The sequence below is a fragment of the Myxocyprinus asiaticus genome, chromosome 26 (assembly GCF_019703515.2).
Source record: "Myxocyprinus asiaticus isolate MX2 ecotype Aquarium Trade chromosome 26, UBuf_Myxa_2, whole genome shotgun sequence".
NCBI lineage: Eukaryota > Metazoa > Chordata > Actinopteri > Cypriniformes > Catostomidae > Myxocyprinus > Myxocyprinus asiaticus.
Window position 1 is genome coordinate 15,796,883 of NC_059369.1, and position 12,234 is coordinate 15,809,116.

General features: G+C 47.0%; 1 protein-coding gene across 4 annotated transcripts in view; it reads right to left on the minus strand.

The window, feature by feature from the left end:
* The window catches only part of LOC127417196 (fibrillin-1-like), a 105,630-nt gene that overhangs the window by 75,366 nt on the left and 18,030 nt on the right, over positions 1 to 12,234 (minus strand). For 3 of the 4 annotated variants that reach the window (XR_007893235.1, XM_051657031.1, XM_051657030.1), the window contains exon 8: positions 5,906 to 6,031. The exons of the other annotated variant lie outside the window; for it this stretch is intronic. Coding sequence is in view for 2 of the 3 variants with exons in the window: in XM_051657031.1 (XP_051512991.1) it covers positions 5,906 to 6,031 (126 nt within the window). In the remaining variant the exon portion in view is untranslated. The remainder of the gene's footprint in view (positions 1 to 5,905; positions 6,032 to 12,234) is intronic. 4 annotated transcript variants of the gene reach the window in all.

Consider the following 12,234-nt stretch of genomic DNA (forward strand, 5'->3'; position numbering starts at 1 on the left):
CGGACGTAGAAGCCTCAGCTGGGCTTCCCCCCTCGGGGACGATTGCCCAGTCACAGGCCGATGCCGAAATGACGGACATGCTTTCCCGGGCGGCCGCGAGCGTCGGATTAGAGTGGAACCCTCCGCTCTTCCCTGAACCCTCGCAGCTTGATGTTTGGTTCCTGGGCTCGCGGCGCCACTCAAAGCAGCCACGTCCCGCTCCAGTGCCATTCTTCCCAGAAGTGCACGAGGAGCTGATGAAATCGTGGGAGGCACCTTTTACTGCCCGGCCCCGATTCCACAGTTCCCCCGCTCTCACTACCCTCAATGGCGGGGCGGCCAGGGGCTATACGGCAATTCCCCCGGTGGATAAGGCGCTCAGTGGTATTCACATCACCTTGGTCAAGAACGCAAACGCTGCTACCTTGCGCGCGGAGATTGTTACCCTCCTACGGTAGGGCGCGATAGAACCTGTCCCTCCAGCCGAGATGAAGAAGGGGTTTTACAGCCCCTACTTCATCGTACCGAAAAAAGGCAGTGGGTTGCGGCCAATCTTGGACCTGCGAGTACTGAACCGGGCCTTACACAGACTCCCATTCAAGATGCTGACGCAAAAACACATTCTGGCGAGTGTCCGGCATCAAGATTGGTTCGCGGCGGTAGACCTGAAGGACGCGTGTACTTCCACGTCTCGATCCTTCCTCGACACAGACCCTTCCTGTGGTTTGCATTCGATGGTCAGGCGAATCAGTACAAAGTCCTCCCTTTCGGCCTGTCCCTGTCTCCTCGCGTCTTCACGAAGGTCGCAGAGGCTGCCCTTGCCCCATTAAGGGAGGTGGGCATTCGCATTCTCAACTATCTCGATGACTGGCTAATCCTAGCTCACTCTCGAGACATGTTGTGCGCACACAGGGACCTGGTGCTCTCACACCTCAGCCGACTAGGGCTTCAGGTCGACTGGGAAAAGAGCAAGCTCCTCCCGGTTCAGAGCATCTCTTTTCTCAGTTTGGAGTTGGACTCAGTCTCTTTGATGGCGCACCTTACGAACGAGCGCGCCCAGTTGGTGCGGGCCTGTTTGAAGGCATTCAAACAGAAAACAGTGGTTCCACTGAAATTTTTCAGAGGCTCCTGGGGCATATGGCATATGCGGTGGCCACCCCGCTCGGGTTGATGCATATGAGGCCGCTTCAGCACTGGCTCCAGACTCGAGTCCCGAGATGGGCATGGCACTACGGGACACATCGCATGGTCATCACGCCGGTCTGTCACCGTCTTTTCAGCCCTTGGACCGACCTCTCGTTTCTACGGGCAGGTGTTCCTCTAGAACTGGTCTCCAGGTGCATCATGGTCACGACAGACGCCTCCAAAATGGACTGGGGTGCTGTTTGCAACGGGCACGCAGCCGCCAGCCTGTGAAAGGGCCCGCGACTGCATTGGCACATCAACTGCCTCAAGTTGTTGGCAATTCTGCTCGCCCTGTGGAGGTTTCGGCCGTTGATCCAGGGCAAGCACATGTTAGTTCAGACAGACAACACGGCAATGGTAGCATATGTCAACCGCCAAAGCGATCTGTGCTCTCGTTGTATGTCACAACTTGCCCGCCGTCTCCTCCTCTGGAGTCAGCAGCATTTCAAGTCGCTGCGAGCCTCTCACATCCCGGGCAACCTCAACACTACAGCGGACGCGCTGTCACGGCAGGTTACCCTCAGGGGAGAGTGGAGACTCCACCCTCAGGTGGTCCAGCTGATTTGGAGTCGATTCGGACAGGTACAGGTGGACCTGTTCGCCTCCCAAGAATCCTCCCACTGCCTTTCCCCCAGTGAGCCTACTTGCACAGACCCTGTGCAAGGTCAGGGAGGACGAGGAGCAGGTCATCCTGGTAGCACCCTACTGGCCCACTCAGATGTGGTTCTCGGACCTCACGCTCCTCGCAACAGCCCCCCCCCCCCAGCGAATTCCCCTGAGGAAGGACCTTCTTTCTCAGGGACGGGGTACCCTCTGGCACCCGCGACCAGACCTCTGGAATCTCCATGTCTGGCCCCTGGACGGGACGCAGAAGACCTAAGCGGTCTACCACCGCAGGTCATTCAGGCTAGGGATCCCTCTACGAGGCGCCTGTATGCCTTTAAGTGGCGTCTGTTCGCTAAGTGGTGTTCTTCCCGACGGAAAGACCCCCAGAGATGTGCAGTCGGATCAGTGCTTTCCTTCCTGCAGGAGAGGTTGGAAGGGAGGCTGTCCCCTTCCATCTTGAAGGTGTACATTGCTGCCATAGCAGCACACCACGATGCAGTCGACAGTAAGTCCTAAGTAGGTAAGTAGGGAAGCACGACCTGATCATCAGGTTCCTAAGAGGCGCCAGGAGGCTGAATCCCTCCAGACCACACCTCATTCCCTCATGGGACCTCTCTGTAGTTCTTCAGGGTCTACAGAGAGCCCCCTTTGCAGTCAGCCGAACTTAAGGCACTCTCCTTGAAGACTGCCCTCCTGACTGCGCTCACTTCCATCAAGAGGGTAGGAGACCTGCAAGCATTCTCTGTCAGCAAAACGTGCCTGGAGTTCGGTCCAGGTTACTCTCACGTGATCCTGAGACCCTGACCGGGCTATGTGTCCAAGGTTCCCACCATCCCTTTTAGGGACCAGGTGGTGAACCTGCAAGCGCTGCCCCAGGAGGAGGCAGACCCAGCCCTGTCGCTGCTGTGTCCGGTGCACGCTTTACGCATCTATTTGGATCGCACGTAGAGCTTTAGAATCTCTGAGCAGTTCTTTGTCTGCTTTGGTGCACAGCAGAAAGGAAGCGCTGTCTCCAAGCAGAGGATCGCCCACTGGCTCATTGACGCAATAACTATGGCATATCACGCCCAGGACATGCCGCCCCGGTAAGGCTACGAGCCCATTCTACCAGGGGAGTAGCGGCTTCCTGGGCCCTGGCCAGGGGTGCCTCTCTAAAAGACATTTGTAGAGCAGCAGGCTAGGCAACACTCAACACCTTTGCAAGGTTCTACAACCTCCGGGTGTAACCAGTTTCGTCCCAGGTAGTGGCACGCAATACAAGCGGATAAGCCCTGGATAGCTGGCCGGGTGTATCGCTTGCACATAGCGCCTTCCACCTCCTTTTGAGCTGAAGACGTGCGCCATTAATTCCCAGTAGTGTTCACAAGTTTTGTTCCCTGGTTGACTTCCTCCGAGCCCTGTGGCAGTCGAGATTTCGGAGAGACTCGCTGCTGGCCCAGTACACGTGCTAACTAAGAGTCCTGTTCTGGAGTAGGTGCTCCGCATGTGGCGGTTCCCTGTAAGGCTAACCCCATGCGATATATATCTTCCGCTAATTCATTTCCCTGATGGCAAACTGCGTCTTCCTTGGGCAGAGCCCCTCTGCCCCAGTCTCCATGTTTGTAGTAACTCCTCCCCCATTGGGTAGGATCTACCTTGAAGACTCTCCACATGGTTGGAAAGATCATGTGACGTATTCTTCCACTTAAATATCCCCCCCTCTCTTTGGGCGAGGTGTGGTCTCCGCGGTGTCTTCCCCTTGGGAGGGACAACCCTCGACTAGACCTGGCAGCCCAGTCGGATAATCCCCCTTCTTTTTTAGGGAGTGGAAAAAAGAGAAGGGGAAAAGAGGCCACGACTGGGTTAAGCCTCTCTTGGGTAGTCGACTTGTCCCCAAAGGGCCGTTCGACAATCATAACTATGTTGGGGGAGGTTACGTGTTGATCTGGTGTGCTGGCTATGAGGCACACAGTAGTCTGCCCACCGCACACCGCCAGTTCACGTAACACAGTTCAGCCAATTGTGGCGTTTCATATAGGGACCCCTAGTGTCACTACATCGACACAACATCGAGTGAGTGACAGATAGGGAACGTCATGGTTACTTGTGTAACCTCCGTTCCCTGATGGAAGGAACGAGACGTTGTGTCCCTCCTGCCACAACGCTGAACTACCCGCTGAAATGGCCGGACCTTATATCGGCTCCTCAGCATAAAACCTGAATGCGTGGTTGCATACCAGCTCCTTTTATACCCGTATGTCCGGGGGAGTGGCATGCAAATACCACTCGCCAATTTTCATTGGCCTTTTATCAAAGACCAGAGGTGTCTCGGGCTCCCAAGTGTCCCCTAGTGTCACTACATTGACACAATGTTTCATTCCCTCCATCAGGGAATGGAGGTTACACAAGTAACCATGACGGTACACTCCTGGCATCAAATATTTTATTTTAGTACATGGACATTCAAAAGAATGTTGGAAAAACAAATTTATTTATATATATTTATGTTATGCTAATAGAGTGTCTTTTTCACTGTATTAAAGTTAGCATTCATAATAACACTGTTTTGAACCCCATTACCCCCCCCCCCCACGAAAAAAAAAAAGGTGTCCTCTTTTTGGAAAACCAGAATATGGTCACCCTAGCTGATACCAAATCAGTTTATTTCAGTTTATTTCAATTTTATCATTAAAATGGTGTTTAAATAATTTAATTCATTGAAACTTTAATCAAATGAAAATATAAAAATTAATTTTCAACATAATATTGGTTTATCAAATGAAGTGCTTATATACAGAACCTCACAGCACAATCCAAAATACAACATTGGAGTTACTTTATATTTTGTCAAATAAAGTGCTGCATAACAGAGCATCACAGATGTTAGATATCACACAATTACTACTGATTTATTATTATTGTTATTATTAGTAGTAGTATTACAATGAATATTAAATTACTTTACAGTAGTGATTATATTTCTGTTGTACTTTTTTCCTATAAATTTACCTTTAACTTTGACTGAGCTTTTATTTTAAAGTGTTTCTTTGTTGTTTTGACCAAGGAGCTCTGACGTTTTGATGGAAGATTCCCACTCTCGAAAAGCCGGTCGCTATGTGACTCAAAGTGATTATTAAACCACAAAAGGCTGCTATTTATTTAAATAAGTATGTACTCTGTGTGTGCCTCACAATACAATGTGAATTTGCACTCTGTTTACTGTCATCTGCTGCATACAGTGCGCTTGATGCTCATGACGGTGTTTTCCCTGTATGAGCCTTGGAGGAGCTTTAAAAGGTACGAGCAGCCGGTGTCAGCACAACACTGTCTCCACACATTCACAAGCTCTCACATTTAAATTACATGCAAACTATATATTCATCTCATTAAATCGCAGCTTTTGCAGTTAAATAATCTCACTAGGACATAACGTGATTTTAATTTGTGGGCTGAATGTTTACGTAATGACATTTGTACGTCAGATGGTATCGGTTTTTGGTATCGGAGCATTTTTACGAGTACGAATATCAGTACATGAACGCGGTATCAGACCCAATATTAATAATATTCTGCTCAAGAGGCCAAAGGTTTTGCCCAACAGAAATAGGATTTGCTAAGCAAGAACAAAAGTTAGAGGGAACACTGGTCACACTGGTTAGGACACAAGCTCCCATAAACAGTTCATTCTGTGATCTGTGCTTGACCACAGTGATCAAACTCGACAAGATGTTAATCAGAATGCTAGCTTCAGTTGCCATTCACTTTGATTGTTTGAGTTCATACTGAGATCTCTTACTTTTGATTGCAGTCTTTGGTATCTTGGCAAATCTGAGCACAGCTTGAGACATTCTTGAGATCTCTTATGATACTCTAGAGGAGACATTTGAGATTGCTGGGTTCATTTTCTCAGGAGAAACATCTGAGAAGCAGGAGACTTAAGCAAAAGTCTCAATTTGCTCTCCATTAAATCTCACTGCTGTCTAGGAAGATCTACTGAGATATTAAAGAGATCTTATTTGTCACTGTTCTTTCCTAAAGGAAACAGATGACAAACTTCAGTTGGATTTTGCAGAGGTGAACATTCTGTGTCTTCTGATTGTTAGTGTGTGCGTGCACGCGCGTGTGTGTGTGTGTGTGTGTGTGTGTGTGTTCTCACCTTCACATTTCTGTGAGATTTCGTTGAACTTGTGTCCAGCGGGGCATTTGCACTCAAATGAGCCTACAGTATTAACACAGTTTCCCCCCTGACAGAGCCCAGGAATGGCCTGGCACTCATCCACATCTACAAACACAGAGAGAGAGAGAGAGAGAGAGAGAGAGAGAGAGAGAAAGAGGAAATGCTTTAACTAAAACACACAACACAACAGATGTATTGAAATCAGTGTGCATAATCCAAAACAGAATAACGATGCCAAAAAAATAAATATTAGCATTTCAGCACCAGCAGCATGAGTGTGTGTATGTAATGTATTGTGTTTGAAAGACCAATATAAGATCATCATGATCTTATATTATATATTCACTGTGAGATACATACACACACTCATACATACATTCGAGATACACGAGAGTGTGAGATTCCAATGCACGCACACACAAGAATGTAGCACTGAGTCACATGTGCACACACACTAGGAGACAGGCGTGAAGAACAGACAGAGACATTAGAGAGATTGTACTGTATCCAAGAGAGAGAGAGAGTGACTGGGCATGAAAGACATATCTAAAGTCAAGATAAACAGATTGATCTTAAGAGAAAGTTTGAGACAGAAAAGAGAGAGAGAGAGAGAGAGAGAGAGAGAGAGAGAGAGAGAGAGAGAGAGAGAGAGAGACACTAGAGACAAAAGCTAGAAAAGGCCAAGCTCACCCTCCCCAGTGCGGCTCAGACAGCCAGACGATAAAAGAATTTACCCAGCTGGAGGAATTATAGTCACACACACACTTAAATAGAGCCAAAGAGAATTAGAGACACTTCCCCAAACATACTGCAGCCATTCTCTGAAAAACTTCTGAGCCTGAAACCCCTCTCACCACAGCACAGCTCGCATCAGCCCAGTGCAGCTTACGTGAACACAGTTTACCCCAGCTCACACCAGCCTTTGTTACCACAGCCTAGACAAGCTTACATCCGCCCAGCACAGCTCACACCATCCTTTTTACTGCAGCCCAGCAACCATCAACACAGCACAGCTCATGCCAACCTTTCTTACCACAGCTCGCATCAGCACAGCTCGCGTCAGCACAGCTCGCGTCAGCCCAGCACAGCTCACAACAGTGCTGAGCCTATTTCTTTAACACTGAACACATCATTACAGCTCAAATCAGCACAGCTCACTCTAGTAATTCACCCCAGCACAGCTCACCTTAGGCCATCTTACCCCAGCATAGCTCACATTAGCTTGGCACAGTGCACACCAACACAGCCCATCACACCCTTGACCAACTCATTCAAGTACAACCCATCCCAGCACACTCAAACCCAGATCACTCCACCATGGCCCTACTCACACAAGCACATGCCAACACAGTACACTCAAACCCATCATACCCCAACACCACACAGCTCACATTAGCACATCTCACATAAGCATAGATCACATCAGAACTGCTCACACCAACAGATCTCACACCAACGCAGCCAATCCACCATAGCCTAACTCACACCAGCATAGGCCATCACAGCTCACACACACCCATTATACCCCAAAACAGCACAGTTAACACCAGCACATCTCACACCAGCATAGCTCACACCAACACAGCCCATCACACCCCTGCCCAACTAATTCCAGTACAACCCATCCTGGCACACACAAAACCAGATCATTCCATCATAGCCCAACTAACACCAACACAGGCCAGCACAGTACACCCAAACTCATCATACCCCAACAAAGCATAGTTAACACTTGCACAGCTCACATTAGAACATCACATATTTGCACAGCTCACATCAGCATAGTTCACACCTGCACAGCCCACACCAGCACAGCTAACATGAGCATAGATCACATCAGACCAGCTCACACCAGCACAGCTCACATCAGAACTGCTCACACCAGCAGAACTCACACCAGCACAGCTCACATCAGAACTGCTCACACCAGCAGAACTCACACCAGCACAGCTCACATCAGAACTGCTCACACCAACACAGCTCACATCAGAACTGCTCACACCAGCACAGCTCACATCAGAACTGCTCACACCAGCACAGCTCACATCAGAACTGCTCATACCAACACAGCTCACATCAGAACTGCTCACACCAGCACAGCTCACATCAGAACTGCTCATACCAACACAGCTCACATCAGAATTGCTCACACCAGCAGAACTCACACCAGCACAGCTCACATCAGAACTGCTCACACCAACACAGCTCACATCAGAACTGCTCATACCAACACAGCTCACATCAGAACTGCTCATACCAACACAGCTCACATCAGAACTGCTCACACCAGCAGAACTCACACCAGCACAGCTCACATCAGAACTGCTCACACCAGCAGAACTCACACCAGCACAGCTCACATCAGAACTGCTCACACCAACACAGCTCACATCAGAACTGCTCACACCAGCAAAGCTCACATCAGAACTGCTCACACCAGCACAGCTCACATCAGAACTGCTCATACCAACACAGCTCACATCAGAACTGCTCACACCAGCAGAACTCACACCAGCACAGCTCACATCAGAACTGCTCATACCAACACAGCTCACATCAGAATTGCTCACACCAGCAGAACTCACACCAGCACAGCTCACATCAGAACTGCTCACACCAACACAGCTCACATCAGAACTGCTCATACCAACACAGCTCACATCAGAACTGCTCATACCAACACAGCTCACATCAGAACTGCTCACACCAGCAGAACTCACACCAGCACAGCTCACATCAGAACTGCTCACACCAACACAGCTCACATCAGAACTGCTCATACCAACACAGCTCACATCAGAACTGCTCATACCAGCAAAGCTCACATCAGAACTGCTCACACCAGCACAGCTCACATCAGAACTGCTCATACCAACACAGCTCACATCAGAACTGCTCACACCAGCAGAACTCACACCAGCACAGCTCACATCAGAACTGCTCATACCAACACAGCTCACATCAGAATTGCTCACAACAGCAGAACTCACACCAGCACAGCTCACATCAGAACTGCTCACACCAACACAGCTCACATCAGAACTGCTCATACCAACACAGCTCACATCAGAACTGCTCATACCAACACAGCTCACATCAGAACTGCTCACATCAACACAGCTCACATCAGAACTGCTCACACCAGCAGAACTCACACCAGCACAGCTCACATCAGAACTGCTCATACCAACACAGCTCACATCAGAACTGCTCATACCAACACAGCTCACATCAGAACTGCTCACATCAACACAGCTCACATCAGAACTGCTCACACCAGCAGAACTCACACCAACACAGCTCACATCAGAACTGCTCACACCAGCAGAACTCACACCAACACAGCTCACATCAGAACTGCTCACACCAGCAGAACTCACACCAACACAGCTCACATCAGAACTGCTCACACCAGCAGAACTCACACCAGCACAGCTCACATCAGAACTGCTCACACCAGCACAGCTCACAGCAGCACAGCTCACATCAACACAGCTCATCACACCCTTGCCCAACACATTCTAGTACAACCCATCCCAGCTCATTTGAACACAGATCACTCTACCATAGCCTAACTCACACCAGCACATTACACCCAACCCCATCACACCCCAACACAGCACAGTTCACACAAGCACCGGTCACATTAGCACTAGGGATGCACCGATACCACTTTTTCTCTTCCGATCCGATTCCGATATCGGAAATCTCAGTATCGGCCGATACCGATCCCAAGCCGATAGCAGTGTTGTTTTTTTGCATAATCAGTTTAGAATATCTTTACATTATTGTGTGGAACTAATTGGGAATACTCTTTAAAATGTAAAGAAACACAAACCTCTAACTACACATTATTTCAATATTAATGTATAGCTTATTAAGAAACACTTTATTATTAACTAGTATACTGGATAATATAGCAGCAAAATTAACAGTAATTCCAGTCTTCAAGTCTAAAGTAGAAAAGAAACCAGGGTTTTTTTTTTTTTTTTAAATGTTTCAACTTGTATCTGGACTTTAAAGGATTCAGATCTCTTTTTTGTTCAATTTAGTTGTAAGACATCAGTCCATTTTTCATTCACACAGTTATTTTTTTGGAACCCATTCAACTTAAATATTGTTATAAATTGTAAACAAATACTAATGATGACAATAATAATAATAATAACAAACTGTCATTAATAATATTATTATTGACTTTTAATTTTAATTTTAAATACAACAGTAATATATTTAAATCGTGCACTTTTTAAACCCTCATGCTTTTATTTTGACATTCTAAACTCTCCAGGAAGTCCTGTATGTGTCTGTTTGTAGACAAATTCACAGTAGTTTAATTCGCTTCTTATTCAAATTCTGGTAAAATGCACCTCCAGTGCCATTCTAAATGCATATTATAAGTGAACCGAACTATTGAGCATCTGCATCTGTTCTTGAGTATCGCTCAAATATTGCACACCGCTGTGAAGGCTAAAAATAGCCGCGAGTGCATCACCAGCCTGTGCATGAGTTTGTGTCAACAGAGCAGCACCACTCACTAACATGCTGGTGCTGCGCATACTATATATTTACTTAATAAACAGCCTTTTGTGATTCACAGAGCTATCGCACGTCTTCAAGAGTCATATGAACTACTTTAATGGTGTTTTTATGGTTCTTTTATGTCATTTTTGGAGCTTGACACTAACGAACATGACTAACACACAGTATCGGATTTGGATCGGGCTCGTCAGACCGATACCCAATCCGTTTAAAAGCTTCAGTATCAGAGCCGATACCGATCCAGGTATCGGATCGGTGCATTCCTAATTAGCACAGCTCACATCAGCACAGTTCACACCAGCACAGCTCACACTAGGGATGGGCACGAGTACTCGGGTACTCGGGCGTGGCAGCAATGATCGATCATGAAAACGATGATCGATGGTGATCATGCATTAAGAGACTTCTCACTTAATTCGAAATTCAGTGACAATTACCTGACAACTAAACACAAACGTGTCAAATAGCGAGTTAATTTTTAATTTTGAGATTGATTACGTTGTGATTTTGAGGGGTACATTGATTGTCAGAGACGTCTCATAGCAACCAAACTGATATACGATGCTGCAATCCTATCGTTACGATCATCAAAAGAGAGTGTAATTAACCATGTTTTGAACACCTGTCTCTGCAAAACGCCTGCAAAACACGTTTTATTATCATTTAATGTAAGAACTTTGACTCGTTAATGGATAGTATTTCATAAAAGTGAATGTTTGTCACTGACTGTAAACCTCCCAGCCCTGCATGACGTAACTCACACCTGCATCTCGACAAAATGGGAGTTGAAGATTTGCGCAAAAGTTTCCAAGTTAGAAGTCTGATAAAGTGTCATTCTGTTGCACTTTCCCCAGTTGAAAGGTGGAAATTCCGACTCTCCTAGTTGAATGGAATGCTTCATGAATCATCACAGCAACTACAATACGGAGCATTGCATCTTTCCCCACAGGAGCGAACACTTGGGGACACACACACCAGGAGTGTGGCAGTGGACTCAACGTGCTGCGAGTGTTTCAAACAGCTAGACAGAACGCAGCTAAATGGAACAGAATACAGCGTCTTCAAAACTGAACTTCAACTTAACACACATAATAAAAACGCAATGGTTATGGCGTCTCCTGTTAAGCCAACCGTGATTTGAAAATAGACGGTTCAGACACACTAAAAAAACTGGTGCGCGCTTACTAAGATTACTACGGTAAAGTAAAGGAAGAACAGACAGACACGCGTTGTGCACATTCTTTCATTGAGTTGGGCAGTGAATTTTCACATAATGACACAATATGATGCATTATATTTTGATTATGCAATCTTTTGTACATTTTGTAAAAGATTATTTTATAACAGCCTATAATAATGAATAGATGATACACTGGAACAACAAGACGAAATACAGCAGCCAAAGATGTTTGTGAGGCATGTTATTATATACAGTATACAGTTACGTACATGTCATTGCCCCTCGAGTACTCGACGAGTCCCAAATGCCCATCCCTAGCTCACACCAACACAGCTCATCACACCCCTGCCCAACTCATTCCAGTACAACCCATCCTAGCACACTCAAACACAGATCGTTCCACCATAGACTAACTCACACCAGCACAGGCCAGCACAGCTCACACACCCATCATACCCCAACACAGCACATCTCATACCAGCACAGCTCACACACCAGCAAAGCTCATATCAGCACAGCTCATGCCAGAACATGTCACACCATAACAGCTTATATCATAACAACACACAGCACAGCTCACACCAGC